This window comes from Phyllobates terribilis, unplaced genomic scaffold (genome assembly GCF_046119375.1).
Source record: "Phyllobates terribilis strain yellow unplaced genomic scaffold, ASM4611937v1 Scaffold_5__5_contigs__length_657084704, whole genome shotgun sequence".
Lineage (NCBI taxonomy): Eukaryota > Metazoa > Chordata > Amphibia > Anura > Dendrobatidae > Phyllobates > Phyllobates terribilis.
In genome coordinates, this window is record NW_027362765.1 from 159,853,787 (window position 1) to 159,874,329 (window position 20,543).

General features: G+C 45.7%; 1 protein-coding gene across 1 annotated transcript in view; it reads right to left on the bottom strand.

Moving 5' to 3' along the window:
• The window catches only part of LOC141271502 (NXPE family member 4-like), a 136,249-nt gene extending 116,562 nt beyond the window's left edge, over nucleotides 1-19,687 (bottom strand). Inside the window, exons 1-2 of the mRNA XM_073681565.1 lie at nucleotides 19,676-19,687; nucleotides 16,664-17,376 (exon numbers count right to left, since the gene is read on the bottom strand). Of these exons, the coding sequence (XP_073537666.1) occupies nucleotides 16,664-17,376; nucleotides 19,676-19,687 (725 nt within the window). The remainder of the gene's footprint in view (nucleotides 1-16,663; nucleotides 17,377-19,675) is intronic.
• Between the last annotated feature and the right edge of the window lie 856 nt (nucleotides 19,688-20,543).

Genomic DNA, 20,543 nt, shown 5'->3' on the forward strand with positions numbered 1-20,543 from the left:
TAAGAGAGGGGGAGCGCGCGCGCCCTAAGCGCTGAGGCCGGGAAGCAGCGCGCGCTGCCAGCAGAGCGGGAGGAAGCCGCCGGGCATGGAGCGGAGAGGTGAGGGGAATGGCTTCCCTGCCTAGCAGGGGGCAGGGACGCCGACGCTACACTCTGCCTTTCCCGTGACCCTCGCGTTGTCCAAATTTTGGGTGACAGTCATTACTGGTTGGTGACACTTCTAGACACATGGTACAAGGAGAACTTGGTGTCTCTTATTCCCTTGACGGACAGGCCTAATAAAATGTGGCAGTACCAGAATGCCCTTGTTGCGTAATTCTAAAAAAAATTCCCATCTGAAAACGTTGGCGGCAGAGGTCACAGTTCGTTGGACAACCAAGGAGTACAGGCAAGAGAGACACAAATGTAATCCAGCAGAGGCAGGGGAACACTGTCAAACAGTTTTATCAGACCCTCCCATCGCACAGGCCCTGAGGCGCGGGGTACTCTCACAAGGAGGGAAAAGTTTCGGAAAATGCTGAGGGAGTACCTTGCCGACAGTACCATTGTCCTCCGTGATTCATCTGTGCTTTATAATTATTGAGTATTCAAGCTAGACACATGGCATGAACTGGCTCTCTACGCCTTGGAGGTCCTGGAATGCCCTGCCGCTAGTGCTTGGTCAGAGAGGGTTTTTATGGTGCTGGTGGAATTATAAACGATAACTGGAAATGCTGACAGACTGACTCTTATAAAAATGAACAAGGGCTGGATTGGGCCAGACTTCTCAACACCACCGAATGATAGCAGCGTAACATAAACTTAAATACAGTGTCTTTTTTTTGGGAGGTCTAACTCTCTATTCGCATGCACCTCTGTCTTCACACCCAGACATGGGTATAAGCTTCCTGACTTTGTCTATTGGCTCTTATCCTCCTCCTTTTCTGCATCCTCATCCTCCACCACCATATCACCACAATATCTACCATATCACCAGATCTACTTCTCTTGCAAGGGGCATTGTGGTTCCTCCAAATTTTTGGCAGCCGTTGCATTCACTGCATAGGCAAACAGTATGGGAGACCCACTTCCTAATAAAGGGAACATTGTTTTCAGGAGGCCCTCCCACCTCTACGTCTCTTGCAAGGGACATTGGAGTTCCTCCAAATTTTTGGCGGCTGTTGCATTCACTGCATAGGCAAACAGTATGGGAGACCCATTTCCTAATAATGGGAACATTGTTTTCAGGAGACCTCTGACCTCTACGTCTCTTGCAAGGGACATTGGAGTTCCTCCATATTTTTGGCAGCCATTGCATTCACTGCATAGGCAAACAGTGTGGTAGACCCACTGATTTCTAATGGAACATGTCGTTACTGTGGCCCAGCTCTATGCGTCTTTAAATTGTTATTGGGGTTTTTCCTAAATTTTGGCAGCCGTTGGACTCACTGCATACTGTATAACTGTATAGCAGACCCACTCCTTTCTAATGGGAACATGTCGTTACTGTGACCCAGCTCTATGTGTCTTTAAATTGGTATTTGGGTATTTCCCAAATTTTGGCAGCCCTTGCAGTCACTGAATGGGCACTACCACTATAGGAGACCCACTCCTTTATAATGGGAACATTTTTTTTACTGAGACTCTCCTCTGTGTCTCTTCATTGGGGTATTGGGATGCGTCCAAATTTTTGGCAGCCCTTGCAGTCACTGCATACCCAATGACATTATAGGAGACACATTCTTTAATATTGGGAACAACAAAACATAGCCGACTGCTAGACCTTTAAGAATAGTAAGGGCTGCCTGATGGCCCTATAAAAATATTGTTTGTGACTTTCAGAGTCACTCCTTCATAAATGAAACAGGATGTGTCTGATGATGTCTCACACACCACATGGCGAGATAAGGCAGTAAAATGTTAACATGATATTTCGTGGTGAATGCATTTTTCTCCTTTGAAAGCAATGCAAAAGTGCAAAAACGCATCAAAAACGCTATGTGTGAACATAGCCTAAAGTGTAGAGGAGCATTTTTGTTTATGGTTATTTATTTTGCCTTATATACAAGTCATTATCCTGGAAAGGATGTTCCTTAACATATTTCCCAGGAAAATCCATTTTGGTTTCGTTTTTTGTATGTTTTAATGTAAGTCCGCAAAAGTGGTGTATTAACTCTGACAACGTAGTTGACAGCAGTGACCTTGGAGTCAGAGATGCTTCCAGGGTCCTCCCCATGCTGTTCCCATGACATTTGAGCACTGTTCCCATCGATTTTGGCAATTTTTAGGCCTTCCGGGGGGCCGCCGGTAAAATGCTTGAGTTTCTCATAGACTCGAGCACTCCAATTTTCTCGACCTGACCAATGTGTACCCGAGCATTTTAGTGCTCGCTCATCACTACTAGCAGTGATTCGTCTTGAACTTTCTCTACCCTTAAGGTCCACAACTAGTGATGAGCGAGCACTAAAATGCTTGGGTACTCATTGCTCGTGTTGAGCAAATTGGAATGCTCGAGTGCTCGGTCCGAGTGATGAGCCCAATGTAAGTCTATGGGAAACTCGAGCATTTTTCCGGCGGCTCCCCCCAGCGGTCTGCAGAGGGCCTAAAAATTGCCCAAATCGACAGGAACAGTGCTCACATGACATGGGAACAGCACGAGGAAGACCGTTGGAAGCATTTCTGACTCCCAGGTCACTGCTGTCAACAACATTGTCAGAGGTATTACGCCACTTTTACGGATTCACAAAAAAACATGCAAAAATGAAACCAAAATGGATTTTTGCACTTTTGCATTGCTTTCAACCTAGACAAATGCACTCACTGGGAAATGTCATTTTAACATTTTACAACCTTATCTGGCCATGTGGTGTGTGACACATCATCAGACACATGCATACAGTGCTGAAAAGACATGGCAACAGCATGGGGAAGACCCCAGGAAGCATCTCTGACTCCCAGGCCACTGCCTAAAAGTGTGCCCATCATAAGTGATCCTTGGCGCATGTGAAGATGCCTCCCGCTATACACTTGTCATTGCAGACTTGCAACAATCACTGTCCATGTCCTTGTCCCAGTGCAGCTTTCAGTTGTCCCTACCCCATTCCTTGGAATACAAGTGCAAGTATGCAGCCAGCCATCCACCCACCCACAGGCTGCAATACTACACTGCCAAATTTTTGACAGCTGCTTGCACTTGAAATGTGGCCTTCCAGGCTTGTGGAGGCGGAACCTGTCCACAACCTCATGGCTGCCTGCAGCCGCCACTATTTCTCCCGGTGTCGTCTACGCCTTCCACAAGCACGGGTCCCACAACATTACCTGTGCTCTCCCCAGTGCACTTACTGAGAAAAACCGCCTAACCACAAACACGTAGTCAAGTGAATGTGGTCAGGGATGGTACGGAGCCAGTTCACAGCTTTTTTTCTGAGAGTTGTATGTCACCACAGCCATATTCTTTAGATTGGTGAAAGGACTTGGGAAACCATATCTACTCCAGCTGTCATTTCTCCCAGGAAGTCCTCTAAAGCTGCTTGCACTTGAAATGTGGCCTTTTAGGCTCGTGGAGGCGGAAGCTGTCCACAACCTCATGGCGGCGGCAGCCGGGTGTCCATACTCGGTCCCCAGCCGTCACTATTTCTCCATGTGTCATCTCCGCCTTCCACAAGCACGGGTCCCACAACATTACCCGTGCCTTCCCCAGTGCACTTACTGGGAAGGACCGCCAGGGACAGTACGGAGTCAGTCCACAGCTTGTCGGTGAGTTGTATTTCATCACAGCCATAATTTTTTGCTTGGTGAAAAGACTGACTTTTGGGAAACCATATCTACTCCGGCTGTCATTTCTCGTTCACCAGGTTCTGCCCATTGTCACACACAACCATGCCTGGCTGTATGTTCAGCAGTGAGAGCCACAGATCAGGCTGCTGTGTTACAGCTTTCAACAACTCAGCAGCGGTGGGCAGTTTGTTACCTAAGCATTAAGCATGTTATCTTCAGCACAGCCTGCTGCCGCTTGGCCAAGCCAGTGCTGCAGTGCTTTCAGCTTGTGACTGATCTGGTCTTTTCGGAGATGGAGGCTGAACTGGAGGAGGAGGTTCAGGAGCTGAGGTTACATTGGCGAGTCTGGTTTTTATACTAAAGAAATATCCTACAAGATCCTACTGTGGTTTTTTTTTTTTTTACGTTATTTTTTAAGACAAATGCATTCACCAGGAAATGTCATTTTAACATTTTACAACCTCATCTGGCCATTTGGTGTGTGACACATCATCAGATACATCCTGTTTCATTTATGATGGAGGGACTCTAAAGTCACAAAGCCTATTTTTATAGGGCCATCAGGCTGCTCTTACTATTCTTAAAGTGCTAGCAGTCGGCCCTCACTATTGTTAGAGAGCCATCAGCCGGCTATGTTTTGTTGTTCCCATTATTAACGAGTGGGTCTCCTATACTGTTATTGCATATGCAGTGACTGCAAGGGCTGCCCAAAATTTGGAGGCCCCTTGCAAGAGGCGTGAGTCTCCCATAGTGTTTGCCTATGCAGTGACGCAACGGCTACCAAAAATTTGGAGGAACTCCAATGCTCCTTGCAAGAGACGTAGAGGTCAGAAAGCCTCCTAAAACAATGTTCCCATTATTAGGAAGTGGGTCTCAAAAGAACCATAGGAGATTAGACCCCTAAAATATAACCTTTATTAATTTATTTAAAAAAGGACTAAAAAAATCCACACAAAAACAATTAAAATAGTCAGGGAACACCAAAATCAGGTATTACACCAAACAGGAAGGCATACGTACTATCCTGTCCCTAGTTTATCCCTAATAGCTCTCCCTTTCTGTCAGCAGAGGTTTGCACCCTCATTTGTACTTCGTGGTGCCCCCGCTCTGGGTAGTGGAACCTATAATGGCTCCAGATACACTCAAACAGTATTCCATGTCAGCATGACCAAGATGGTAAATGGCAATAATTATTATTGATCCCATCATACTAACCACACAGCAAAAAGAACAGAAAAGCTGATTCCACATGAAGTATACATAACATAGTTAGGGATCAGCACAATTCATAAGTATAGGACAGGGAACCACATATATATGTAAAAAATTTTAAATTTAGAAAATCTCCGGAGCACACTACCCACAAATCAATATATAGTCAAGCACAGAAACAATTCATTAGCTAATGCAGCATTGACTGGCCATCTGGGGAGAGGGATTGTGTCCCTCCCCAGGTCCCCTGATGATCTTTGGTGGAAACCAGGGAGAAACGCGTCGGGACTACTCAAGATAAGTGCTATTTATCACATAACTGCATTATACCAGATTGCTGGCTGATTTTGGGGCTATTTATAAAACAGCCTTTTTCTTGCTTTATGCTCTGATGAATTGTCTGTGCTTGACTATATATTGATTTGTGGGTAGTGTGCTCTGCCTATAGGACAAGATATAAGGGTCTATTAATGAACAAGGATTTTTTTTTACATATTTGAACAAGAAGCAGATTGCTGTGTTTTTCTGAATTTTAAACATTTTACATATATATGCAGATCTCTGTCCTATACTTATGAATTGTGCTGATCCCTAACTATGTTATGTATACTAATTCGTGTGTATTCAGCTTTTCAGGTCTTTTTGCTGTGTGGTTAGTAAGATGGGATCAATAATTATTGCCATTTACCATCTTGGTCATGCTGACATGGAATACTGTTTTTGAGTGTATCTGGAGCCATTATAGGTTCCACTACCCAGATATAGTCTTTTAAAGAAGTGAGATTTGTGTTTTTTTGGCTACTGGCTTACGTTCACCTTTTTCTATCTTTGTCACTTTTGTAGTATTCTTAAGACTAGGATAGGTGTTCTAGGGACATCGACGTGGAATGAGGGCGCCATGAAGTACAAATTAGGGTGCCAACCACCACTGACAGGAAGGGAGAGCAATTAGGCATAAACTAGGGACAGGATAGTCCGTATGCCTTCCTGTTTGGTGTAATACCTGATTTTGTTGTTCCCAAATGTTTTAGTGGGGATTTTTTTAGTCCTTTTTAAATAAATTAATAAAGGTTATATTTTAGGAGTCTAATCTCCCATGGTTCTTTTGTTATAATTAGACCCTGTCTATATATTTTTTGTTTGGTTGCCTAGGAAATGGGTCTCCCATAGTGTTTGCCTATGCAGTGAAGCAACGGCTGTCAAAAATTTGGATGCACTGCAATGCCCCTTGCAAGAGACGTAGATATGTTGATATGGTACATATGGTGGTGATATGGTGGTGGAGGATGCGGATGCAGAGAAGGAGGAGGACAAGAGCAAATAGACAAAATCAGGAAGCGTATACCCATGTCTGGGTGTAAAGACAGAGGTGAATGGGAATAGAGTTCGACCTCCCAAAAAAAAGTCACTGTATTTGAGTTTATGCTGCTATTATTCGGTGGTGTTGAGACGTCTGGCCCAATCAAGACCTTTTTCATTTTTAGAAGAGTCAGCCTGTCAGCATTTTCAGTTGACAGGCGAATGCGCCTATTGGTTATAATTCCACCGGCGGCACTAAAAACCCGCTCTGACAAAACGCTAGCGACAGGGCAGGCCTGGACCTCCAAGGCATAGAGAGCCAGTTCATACCACGTGTCCAGCTTGGATGCCCAATAATTATCAGGCACATAGAAATCACGGAGGAAGTTAGTACGGTCGGCAAGGTATTCTCTCACCATCTTCCAAAACTTTGCACTCATTGTGAGAGTCCCCCCCCCCCCTCAGAGCCTGTGCAATTGGAGGGTCTGAGAAAACTGTCCAGAACTTTGACAGTGTTCCCCTGCCTCTGCTGGATTGCATTTGTGGCTCTCTCGCCTGTACTCCTTGGTTGTCCAATGAACTGTGACCTCTGCTGCCAGCATTTTCAGATGAGAATTTTTTCACTAATTCTGCAACAAGGGCCTTCTCATACTGCCCCATTTTATCATTTTATTGATGCAGGTAGTCAACAACTGCCCTCTTCTGCTCAAAAATCCTTCCCAACATCTGCAATGTAGACTTCTAACGTGTGGGGACATCACACACCAGTGGGTGAGCCAGAAACTGCTGAAGCACGTCAAGAGCAGTCGAAGCTGTAGCTGACTTTCTAAAATGGGCACACAGGCGAAGTACTTTGACAAGCAGATCCAACAAATCTGGGTAGGTTTTGAGAAACCGCTGAACCACGAGGTTAAACACATGGGCTAGGCATGGTACATGTGAGCTCGCCTCGCCTCAGAGCCGCCACCAGGTTACGGGCATTGTCACACACGACCATGCCTGGCTGTAGGTTCAGCGGTGTCAGCCACAGATCTGCCTGCTTTTTCAGAGCTGTCCACAACTCTTCAGCGTTGTGTGGTTTTTCAACTAAGCATATTAGCTTCAGCACAACCTGTTGCCACTTGGCCGAGGCAGTGCTGCAGTGCTTCCAGCTTGCGAGTGATGTGGTCATTTCGGAGATGCATGCTGAAGAGGAGGAGGAGAAGGAGGTGCAGGAGTTGTACAATGTGGGGGCAACTCTGATTGACCCAGGGCCCACAATCCTCAGGGAGGATGTGTTCGGTCCCAAGGTCCAACTGGGTCCCGGCTTACACTATGCTAACCCAGTGTGCCATCAGCGAGATGTACTGTCCCTGCCCACAAGCACTTGTCCACGTGTCCGTGGTTAGGTGGACTTTCCCAGTAACTGCTTTGTTGAGGGCACGGCTAATGTTGTTGGACATATACTTGTGTAATGCGGGGACGGCACACTGGGGGAAATAGTGGCGGCTGGGGACCGAGTACCGAGGGTTGGACGCCGCCATCAGGTTGCGGAAAGCTTCCATCTCCACAAGCCTAAAAGGCAATATTTCGAGTGCAAGCAGTCACGAAATGTGTGAATTTAGTGTGGCCTGTGGGGCATTAGCTGCGTATTTGTGCTTGCATTCCAAGGACTGGGGTAGGGACAACTGAACGCTGCATTGGGACAAGGACATGGACGTGCTTGCTGATGGTGCTAGTTGAGAGTGTTCAACGACAGGTGCAGGGCAGGAGGCATCTTGGCATGCGCCATGGACATGCACAACGGTGGAATAGGGAGTGGTGTCACCGGCAGACACTGTTGCAGGACCCTGGGGTTCGGCCCACTTAGTCGGGTGCTTTGCTGCCATGTGCCTGATCATGCTGGTGGTGGTCAGGCTGCTAGATTTGTTACCCCTGCTGATGCTGGCCTGGCAGGTGGTGCGAATGACCTTTTTTGGGTTATCGGCAGAGTCTTTAAAAAACAACCAGACTCGGGAAGACCTAACAGTTGTACTGGCAACTTCCGTCGTGCTGATGTTACGGGGAACAGTTACCCGCCTTGTGTCTGCGGCCACCACACTGCTTGTTCTTGCCTGTTGTGATGCTACGCCTCCCTCCCCCTATGTGCTGCTGTCCTTGCCAGGTAGGGCCAGTGACTTCATCGTCCACCAACTCCTCTTCTGCTTCCGCACCCTGGTCCTCCTCTTGACTTTCTGGCAATTGTGTCTCATTATCATCCACATCTTGTGACACTTTCCCACTGTCGCCTTCGTGTGACCATGGCTGCTCAAATATTGGGGCATCGCTACATGCGATCTCCTCTTGCCCCGCTTGAAGTGGACCGGACGAGAGGCCGAATATATAAATGAAAAAGTGAACAGCTCTTCGGAGTGTCCAAGTGTGGGATCAGTTGTCTCCGGGCACTTGGCATGGTGGGAGGAAGGAGGATCAGGGTGAGGAATATGCGGTCCAGACTCACGGCTACTGAGACTTGACTTTGTGGAAGACAGGGTGGTGGTGGTGGTGGCTAACTGACTGGAAGGATTATCTGCTATCCAACCAATAATCTTTTCACACTGCTCTGTCTTCAATAGTGGTGTTCTGCGGTCCCCTATTAATTGGGACAGAAAGGTCGAGCAAGAAGATGTGGGTGTTTGTTGTGGCTCAATTTCAGCTTGCCCACAGCCTCGGCCATGTCCTCTGCATTCACCATCACATCCACTTCCCTGTCCCTTGCCACGCTCCATGCCCATTTTAAATGGAGGAAAATATTTTCCACGTTCACTACAAATGGCTGAATTTGGAGCGAACTTATATGTGATACGTGTGACAGAAAACCAAAGTTTTAAATAGCTGGCCTGTAGGTTACTATTTTTCACAGCGACCTGGTGTCAATAACTTCACTGACACACTGCAACAAAATTTAAATGGAGGCCAGTATTTTCCATGTTCACTACAAATTTCTGGATTTTTATTACTGTAATATGGAAAGAATCTGGCAGTATTCTGCAGTGGCAAGAAGCAAATGGAGAAGAAAAACGGTGTTCTCTGGATTGCTTTTTAACCAAATAATCAGGATTAAGATAAAAAAAATAATTATCCCTGGCCCTTGATACCTGGGGCTATTTGTAGAAATATCTCTAACAGCAGCAGCAGACAGGACTGGAATGGAGCTTCTTGTGCTGTATTATACACTGCAGTCTGCCACATACACTGCCTGCCTAGGTCTGATATACTGTGTATATATATTATATATATATATATATATATATATATATATATATATATATATATATATATATATATACACACACACACACACACACACACACACACACACACACACACACATATACATATACATGTTGTCGAATATCTAGACTTACAGGACGTTCAGTGGACCCTCTTGTTATATGCACTGCAGTCTGCCACATACACTGCCTGCCTGCCTAATTCCTGCTATCATCACTGATTATATGCAGCTGAATTAGTCCTCAGAAGGACTGTTAGTTCAGATGCATATTACAGATATATGTTGTGGACTACCTATACTAACTCTAAACAAGCAAATCTATCCCTGACGCAGCAGTACCTCTCCCTATTCTGCCTGATTCCGGGGTAGACTGACAAGCATGGCGGTGCCCGGTCTTATAAACAACTGATGATGTGCAGCCAGCCAATCACTGTAATGCCACAACCAACATGGCTACGGCATTGCAGTGTGTGACAGGCAATCCCTGCATGTTAATTGGCTCTCTAAAGAGCGCCAAACATGTAAGGAGGGGACCCGAGCTCCCGTCCAAGCAGCCAGGAAATACTCGCAGAGCGCCGAGCATCTCGAGCAGAGAGATGCTCGGGCGAGTACCAAGCAGTGGCGAGCACGTTCGCTCATCACTCTCCACAACATGTTCCATAGGTCATTACTCAAAAAGTATGTGGTTGATGGTAATCTGGAGTTCCAGATTTTGAGGATTGTAGATTCTCGTCTCCAACGTCATTCTCTACAATACTTGGTGCACTGAAAAGGCTATGGTCCGGAGGACAGGATGTGGGTATCCGGGTCAGAGGTGAATGATCCCAGATTGGTTCATTCAATCCACACCTCTTATCCTGAGAAACCCGGTCCTGAGTGTCCGGAGGCCACTCATGGGGGGGGGGGGGTACTGTAATGGGTGTGTCAGTGGTGACAGACCTTCGCCCTGCAGTTGGTTGCAGGAGAGCTCTACGTTTGGTATTATAGACATCTTCTTAGAGGATGTCTCTAGGACCCAGGAGCTACCTCCCTGGCTAATTAACTCCCTGGCCTGGATGTATAAATACCTGGTGTGTTCTAGAGGGAGGTGCTGGTGATATTCAGTATTCCTTGTGAAAGCTTTGCAAGAGCAGTACTTTTTCCTCTCTGGAGCTTGAGGACTTGTTTGTGCATTTGTCTGGAGTCATCTAAAGCTAAGCACTTTTCAGCTGTTTTGTCCTTCCTTGTTGTCTATATTGTTTAGTGGAGATCGACTAGTGCTCATCTCCTCCCTTCCCTAGTTTGAGCCAAATGGCAGGGAAAGACAGGGCAAGGTTCGCGTGTGGCGATTGGTTGAGCCAATACAGGGACATTAGGGGAGACAGGGTGACGCTAGATCCACCTAGGAGGTCTCCACTTTTCCCCCTTTCCCTAGAGTCTGGGCTCCCTTTCCCTCTTCCCTTTGTGTTGCACTAAGTCTTTCCCACACCTTGCGTGACAGCTGTATCATGTTAGTGACTCGCTCCCTGGGCCGTGGGGCACTCGGAGCCGGGCAATAGGGAAACGCTGGGGGGTAGTGGTGGCGACCCGGTTCCGTGGCTCAGGGTGGTCAGACCAGTGGTAGTCTGCTATGTGCTGTAGGTAATGTCCGACTACACCACCAGTGGATTGCGGCTATTATGAACCGCCGCTGCAAGGCAGACCGCTGAGGCTGATCGTGTTTGCAGCTGAGGTAGTGTAACTCCTCACGGGAAGAGAGCAGCCCCAGGGCAGTGTAGTGGATGGTGGGGGTGACGGTGCAGGGAGTCCCAGTACCGTTAGTGCTGGCGAAGCAAAAAGCACAAAGACAACGTGTTGCAGTCCAGGGTCTTTTACTCACAGTTCGTATATTCCCAGTCACTTCTGTCAGCAATGACCGCCCGAGCCGTGCTGCGTCCACCAGGTGAGGGGCTCGGTCAACCCCCAGGCAGTTCAGGAATATGGGACAGGACCCCCTTCCATCCTTTCTCTGGCCTGCCCCACCAGTGACCAACTTGTGTCCAGCTACCGCGGATCTGTGCGGGTAAACGTGGGCCCCGTTCCCCGCTGTTCTATATGGTGCCTTCCTAGCAGGTTTGGTGAGGTGTCGCACCAATAAATGATCACGACCTCCGGTCTTTGGCTGAGGGTAGTTTCTCCTCCACCAACTTGGGATCCGGTACCCTTAATCTGTCTGACCCTTCACCCGTTATTCTCATGGGCTCTTAGGGTCCCTTCTGCCTTCTTGTTTCTGAGCCCTTCTACACTTTGGGTACTTCTCTTTTCTTTGCTGTTCCTTTCTGTTTCTGTTCCTTTCTTCTGGCTCCGGCCTTCACTCTAGGCCTGCCTCGTGGAGCTGGGCCCAGACTGAGCCACAGCTCCCTGTCAGCCCTCTCTGGCTGAACTCCTTCTCTCACTCCACTGACTGAACTTCTTCTCTTTCTGCACACAGAACTACGATGGTGCCCACCTTATATACCCTCCCCTAGTGTGTGAACTCAGGTGACCAGCAACCAATGAGCTCCTATCTATGCTCAGAAACCATCCCCTTCTGCTCCTACATCACTGGGTTTTCCTCCCCCCTCCCCACTCCAGCCAGGGACATATTCTGTCGTGCCTGCATACTAATGGGAGCATCGTTGAGCTGTCCCCCGGAAATGGGGTGTGTGTGATGCATGCAGCTAACTGAGCCCTGGTCCATACTCCATCCTTACCTGGGAGTGGAATACCACACCTCTGGTTGAGGTGCAATACCCCTGTAGCGGCCGAACCCTCGGGGCGCTACATTAGCAACAGAAAAAAATAGGTTTTTTTACTCTGCACACAGCTGAATTTCAGAGCCACAAAATGACAAGGTGAGATATGGCATGCTGTATCAAGTTAGCAACAGAAAAAAAATAGATTTTTAAAGGTGTATTCGTACATGGAGTACAATAGAATTAGTGCACAAGAGAGTTCTATGAAATGTGCCCTGCTGTATTTGTCTGGACCTCACTAATGCCACAAGAAAAAAAAAATCAGCTGGAAGGTTGATTTCACAGCCACACAGGACACTGACTATCTAAACTATTAGACTTAGAAGCAACTGCCTAGCTAACTAGCTAAAATCTATAATGAATCCAGGAGCAGACCAGGAGAATCCTCTCTGATCTCTTATTGTCACAAAATGGTGGCAAAAGAACAAGTCTGCTCTTTATATAGAGAGGGACCTGTGATTTCAGCAGCCAATGGTGCAAGCTCTTGTGTCTGGACATTGTGGATGGTTCCTGCACTCTGATTGGCTAGCCGCAATTTGCACGCACGAAGTTAGGGGGAAAAAAAAGATTACAAGCTCTCCCCATCCCCTCCCCTCATCAAACTCGCCCCCCCCCCCACGATCCTCATACACCACCACTAATCTAGCCAAAGTGATAAAAATACTTTAGTGGCAATGCAATCATTTTCCACACTTTTAACGACTTTTACCAAATGTTACAGATTTTAAGAAAAAAATGCTCGTGTGTCTGATCACAAATCCGAATATGCCATATTCGTGCCAAATTTGAAATTGGCGATAGTTTTTCTAACATATTCGCTCATCTCTACTTCTTTTTACTGTTGCATTCTATAGGGAGGTATGTTGGCCAAAAAAACACAATTCTGAAATTTAGATTTTGTTTTTTGTTCTCTTTTAATTTTATATTTTGATACATTGGACTTGTACAGAAATGTATTTTTATTTTAGTTTCTTTATTTTTAAGAGGTTGCAGGCGGGTGATTTTAATTATTATATGTGCTTTCATATGCTTTGTTATAAATGCAGACCTGGTGACGTCATGTCTGTAGCAGATTAAACAGCTGCAACCAACCACTCTTGTCAACACTGATGCTAGTTTGGTCATCATGAGCCGTTGACCTTTGCGATTGGTTGCAGAGGTTACAGGAGATTGTAAGGTGAAACATCTTTTAAGATGCTCCCATTCACCTTTGATCAAGGGCACATTGTGATGTTCAAGTTTTGACTAGGGATGAGCAGACTTGTGGAAGTTCGGGTTCTTGTACCCGACCCGAACTTTATTCCAAAGTTCGGTTCAGGTACCAGAACTGTACCTGAAGTAAAACCCAGACCCCATTGAAAATAAAGGGGAGTCAAACTTCTAAGCTGGGAAAATTCTTTCCCTTTCTCTCTCTCTCTCTTCCCCTGTAACTCCGATATTCCAACAGAATTCCGGTAGAAGTCTGTGTTCGTCACTTAGCACCGGACACTAATGTGACATGCAGAAGTAGTGCTGTTGCAGAGTGTGACATGCAGAAGTAGTGCTGTTGCTTTAAAAGCATTCAGCAACTATTAGAAGTACCACAAGCACATGAGACAGGAAGTGTTGTGCTCCAGAAGCATCCAGAAACTAAAGGGGTTAACACAGTCACAGGAGAAGGGGACTGTTTTAGCAGAGCCCCAGGGGGATTGTGGGGAAGTTGTTTACTGTCTGGCCGGAGCCGAAGAGAAAGGTGGTGTGTGTGTTCTCTCTCACAGAAGTCACAGAAGTGCGCCTGCAAGTGAAAAGGATTCAAGTCAGGAGTGAAGCTAAGCACAGGTCAGGTAGAGTTCCTGAACTAACAATGCAGAGTATTGTCAGGCAGAAAGATAAGGACTGGAAGAAATGGTGTCACAGGGATCATCTCCCTCAGCAAACACTCCCCCCTCCTCCATATCACTGTCCTGTCAATAATGCTGTGTTCATTAATGTGCCTTTGCATTTAAACTGTGCTGTCCTATACTACTGGGAAGACTGTGAACTGCTGTGCTGCTAATGAAACTGTACTATTTGTCACTGGAGCCTGTTGCTCATAAGACTTAACTTGCACTGGCTGTGCGGCTTCTTATTAAATGCTACTGTTCTACCATTTATGAGGACTCTTGTCTAGTGTGTCTGGTCAGCAAGTGAAACAACCTACGTGTTTGTGCCTGAGGGTCACTACCCCTGTGTGCCTGAGAGAAGCTGCAGCACAAGGTCTATGGTCGCCCTGAGTAGCGGTTCCCCCAGGATTCAAAAGAATTCATGTAACCTGTCTCGCCCATATCTGAACCTAGCGGCGTGCGTGTAACACTAACTGTCCAGTACGAACAACAAAATTTTAAGTTTGGGTTCGCTCATCTCTAGTTGTGAAGTGTCTAGGGCTGACAGCAGAGTGAAATGATGAGACACCCTGAGGGCAGAGAGTACTGCTGAGGAGATGGCTTGAGGACAGAAAGGAGCACTTAAAAGATGTCCTCAATGTATCCATTAAGAACAAGAACTGAAGTGTGAAATGATGAGAATCTTGACATAATTATAGACTGCTGGACTCTGCTGATGTGCTCCTAATGGTGAATCCGTACCTAGTTACTTTCTGTTGCTCTCTTCCTATAATGGGACAGGACAACAGAAAGTTTTAACAGTAGTGTTAGCCTTAAAGAGATTGTCCATCACTTTCTAACATTTTCTTGAAGTGGACATGGTGTAATTAAATAGTAAATGGTTTGGCTAGGTGGTATACACCCTGGATACATCCTTTGCATTTCATAGAATCATAGAATGGTAGAGTTGGAGGGGACCTCCTGGGTCATCTGGTCCAACCCCCTGCTCAAAGCAGGATTCACTAAATCATCTCAGACAGATGTCTGTCCAGCCTCTGTTTGAAGACGTCCATTGAAGGGGAACTCACCACCTCTCGTGGCAGCCTGTTCCACTCATTAATCACCCTAACTGTCAAAAAGTTTTTTCTAATATCTAATCTGTGTCTCCTCCCATTTAGTTTCATCCCATTGCTTCTAGTCTTTCCTTGTGCAAATGAGAATAAAGATGATCCTTCTACAATGTGACAGCCCTTGACATATTTGTAGACAGCTATTAAGTCTCCTCTCAGTCTTCTTTTTTGCAAGCTAAACATTCCCAAATCCTGCAACCGTTCCTCATAGGACAGGGTTTGCAGACCAGTCACCATTCTGGTCGCTCTTCTCTGAACTTGCTCCAGTTTGTCTATGTCTTTTTTAAAATGTGGTGCCCAAAACTGTATACAATATTCCAGATGAGGTCTGACCAAAGAGGAGTAAAGACCGATAATTACTTCACGTGATCTAGACTGTATGCTTCTGTTAATACATCCCAGAATTGTATTTGCCTTTTTTGCTGCTGCATCACACTGTTGACTCATGTTCAGTCTATGATCTATTAGTATACCTAAGTCTTTTTCACATGTACTGTTGCTTAGCTCTATTCCTCCCATTCTGTATATGCTTTTTTCATTTTTATTGCCCAGATGTAGTACTTTGCATTTTTCCCTGTTAAAAACCATTCTGTTGGTTGCTGCCCACTGCTCCAGTTTATGTAGGTCTTTTTGAATCCTCTCTCTCTCTTCTCTAGTATTAGCTATCCCTCCTAGCTTTGTGTCATCAGCAAATTTAATCAGTTTACCCTCAATTCCTTCATCTAAATCATTGATAAAGATGTTGAACAATACAGGTCCCAGGACGGAGCCCTGTGGTACCCCACTTGAGACATTCATCCAGCTGGATGTGAAGCCATTTACAACCACCCTTTGAGTCCGATCACTAAGCCAGTTATGAATCCACCTAACAGTTGCCTGGTCCATTGCATACTTGGTCATTTTTTCAATAAGGATGGTGTGAGATACTTTGTCAAATGCTTTGCTGAAGTCAAGATATACTATATCTACAGCATTTCCCTGATCCACCCAGTCAGTGATTCTGTCATAGAAGGAAATTAAGTTAGTCTGACATGACTTGTTAGTTACAAACCCATGCTGACTCTGGTTAATCACTTCATTCTTATCCAGGTACTTACATACATGTTGTTTAATAATTTGTAAATGGTTTGGCTAGGTGGTATACACCCTGGATACATCCTTTGCATTTATTAAAGGAAATGTCAAGAACAGCATACATGATCCCTCCCAGTTTGCCGAACAGGCTGTTCTTCTAACAACCTGTTGGGGAGAATCAGGGAAAAAAATAAAAGGTCACCCATATGCACCAATGCAGCTGAATTCACCAGCTTCTGCAAATTTTGATCCAATGCATATGGGTCAACTTTACTCCAATCTGTTTATTTCTTAAGAAACCGTAAATAAAAATATATACATTAAAAAAAACTCACCACATCCATACCTTTTTAATAGCATGGTTTCGAGAATATTTAGGAATGAGAGATTGCTATTAAAGTATTGTAGGAAGGCTAATGATCCACAGCTCAGAAAATCTGGTTTGTAGCAGTAAAATACTTCATGGTCTTTTTCACTTCCATACTCACAAATGTTTTTATCAGAGTCCAGCTGTAATCCACATTCACTTTTGACTTGTTGACCACTATTCACAAAGGTTCCTATAAAGTATACAAGACCATAGTCCTTGTTCCTTGCTCTCCATAGAGCTGTAACTGCTTCACTTGGGTGGTAGAGTACAATAGAAATATAAACTCTCCCCTCCCAAAATAAGGAGAAATGGGCATGATAAGTTCCATTATTGAAATCTACAACTTTACCAGATGCCACTGCCTTGAGATCAGGTGTAGATATTCTTACTTTCAAGAAGTCTCCTCCATAAGTTTTCTTCTTACCTAAATTATCAAACATGTCAATTTGGACAATAATGGTGTCTCCAACACAGTATCTCCGTTTGGGATGGACTACGGTAGCTCTGCTCCTCCCAGCACTTGATGTTTTGTCAAGATCAGTGAAAATAATATTTGGAATTATGGCGGACATTCTGTTGAAGATTTCAGTACTTTTAAGTTCATCTTCTGATGGGTTTGAGGTAACTACAAACAGATGGTTGACTTCATGGCTTCTAGGTTTTTCATGTTGAGTAAATGTGGTTTTAAACTGAAAAAAACGGATTTTGAAATTATTAGAAAGATCATGTGTGATATCATTTTTTTCAAATTGATTATTAGCAATTATATTACACTACTGTACAAATTCTGTACACTTTACAAAATTATGATAGAACAGCCATACAAAACTATTAGCCATTACTGAATGTATCTGAGATAACTCTACATTACATTAGATTCAGTAATAAGGATTAGAGATGAGCGAGCACTAAAATGCTCGGGTGCTCGTTGTCTGAGTCCAGTAAACTGGGATGCTCGAGTGCTCGACCTGAGCAACGAGCCCAATGTAATTCTATGGGAAATTCAATGAGAGGTCTGCAGAAGGCCTAAAAACTGACCAAATCGATGGGAACAGTGCTCAAATGACATGGGAACAGCATTGGGAAGACTCCAGGAAGCATCTCTGCCTCCCACGTCACTGCTGTGACCAATGTTGTCAGAGTATTAGCCACTTTTACGGGCTCACAATAAAACATACAAAAATGAAACCAAAATAGATTTTCCTGGGAAAAATGTTAAAGGGGTTGCACACTGCTTTATATTACCCCCCCCCCCCAATGTATCCCCCCGGGGCCCCTAAGGATTTTTGTAATTACCTTATGTTGTTGATACTGCCTGTGAGTGGTGCTATCACTGGCCGCTCACAGGCATCACATGATCCCCGGCTGCAGACGGCTCTGACATCCGCTGATGTCACGACAAGTGCTGGCAGCAGCCAGGGGTCTTTGCCTTCTGCGTTCCAGGCTGTGGGCGGGGTTACCACCATTCATTGGGAAAGCGCGCGGTGGATCCTGGGTGTGACGCGGGGGGTAACCCCGCCCACAACCCAGCAGCCATCGCGGGGACCCCAGCGCTGAGTCACGACTCACTTGTTTTGACGTCAGCAAGGGGTCACGTGATGCCTGTGAGCAGCCACCGATAGCGCCCCGCACAAGCATTATCAGCAACGTAAGATATTTGAAAAAAGTCTTAGGGGGTCGGGGGGGATACATTGGGGGGGGGGGTAATATAAAGTAGTGTACAGCTTCTTTAAGGAACATCCTTTCCAGGGTAATGACTTCTATATAAGGCAAAATAAATAACCAAAAACAAAACTGTTACTCCACACATTGGGCTATGTTTACATGTAGTGTTTTTGATGCGTTTTTGTACTTTTGCATTGCTTTCAACGGTGAAAAATACATTCACCGGTAAATGTAATTTTAATATTTTACTACTAGTGATGAGCGAGCACTAAAATGCTCGGGTGCTCGAAGCTCGGGTCGAGTACATTGGAATACTCGGGTGCTCGACCCGAGCAACGAGCCCAATGTAAGTCTATGGGAAACACAAGCATTTTTCTGGCAGTCCCCCCCGGCGGTCTGCAGAAGGTCAAAAATTGCCCAAATCGATGGGAACAGTGCTCAATTAAACATCAGGCAGGCAGAATATATAGACAGACAGGGAGGCAGGGTATATAGGAGGGTGCATGAAATACATAGCAGGGCACTTGGAACACACTAGTGCCCTCCGATTTTCATGCACCCTTCTCTTTAAAAAAGCCGGCAATTCAGCAGCGGCATACACCGGTACCCGATAATTTAGAACAGAAAGAATAGAGCATCACACATAGATTAGATAGATATTATATATGTGACTGACATGTTTCTAAGTACAGTGACAGTGTTGGTTACTGTACTTGTCATTTATTGTTAAAATAAATTATTTATTAAAAAAAAAATTGGAGTGGGGTTCCCCGTAATTTTAGTCTCTAGCGGAGGTTAAGCAGACGGCTGGGGCAGATGTTTGAAGTTTGGGAAGGGGGTAATACACACGGAGCTTCCCAGACTACTAATATCAGCCCTCAGCTGAATACCTAGCCTTTTCTAGCAATTAAAATGGGGGACCCCAAAAAAAATGACGTGGGGTCCCCCTATTTTAATAGCTAGCAAAGGCTAGGCAGACAGCTGGGGGCTAATATTAATAGCCTAGGAAGGAAGCCATGAATATTGGCTCCCTCCCAGCCGCCCCAGAAATGGCACATCCATAGGATGTGCCAACTCTGGCACTTAGCCTCGCTCTTCCCACTGCCCTGTAGCGGTGGCAGTGGGGTAATAGGGTTGGGGTTGATGTCAGCTTATAATGCCAGCTGACAACAAGTCCAGGTTAGTAATGGAGAGGCGTGTATAAGACACCCCCATTACTAATCCCATAGTCAAAGTTAAAAAAACCCACAAACACCCAGAATAAAGTCCTTTAATTGAAATAAAGACACATTCCTTTAATGTTCTAAATTAAACCATACTTACCGTATTGCCCATTATAGCTGAAGCCAACAATCTCCTGCAATAAAAATAAAATAATAAACCAACCTCAACCTTACCTTTCCATGGTTCCCAGGACAGCTTCAGCTCTGCTACATTGACATGACCGGCTGGAGCGCAGCAGAACGCTGCCATCCAGCTTGCCATGCCACAGACACTGAGAAGCTCCTCAGTGAAGCTCCTCAGTGTCTGGCTGTGATGGCATCCAGATGAGCCGAGATCATGTCCAATGAACTCAGCTCACCTCATGCACGTCACTGACAGCGTGGGAGAATTCTCCTGTGCATGAGATGCCGGCAAATGACGTCACCGCTTGAGCAGGAGAATTCTCCCACGTTGGGATGGCATTGAGATGACAGGCTGGATTGCAGCAGAGCACTGCCATCCAGCTTGTCATCCTTCAGAGACACTGCAGAGCGCAAGCATGCCTACGCTCTGCAGTGTCTCTGAAGGATGACAAGCTGGATGGCAGCGCTCTGCTGCGATCCAGCCTGTCATCTCAATGCCATCCCAGCGTGGGAGAATTCTCCTGCTCAAGCGGTGAGCGCAGGAGAATTCTCCCACGCTGTCAGTGACGTGCATGAGGTGAGCTGAGTTCATTGGACATGAACTTGGCTCATCTGGATGCCGTCACAGCCAGACACAGAGAAGCGCAAGCATGCCTGCTCTTCTCAGTGTCTGCGGCATGGCAAGCTGGATGGCAGCTTTCTGCTACGATCCAGCCTGTCATGTGAATGTAGCCGAGCTGGAGCCGTCCTGAGAACCATGGAAAGGTAAGGATGAGGTTGCTTTATTATTTTACTTTTATTGCAGGAGATCGTTGGCTTCAGCTGGAATGGGCGATACGGTAAGT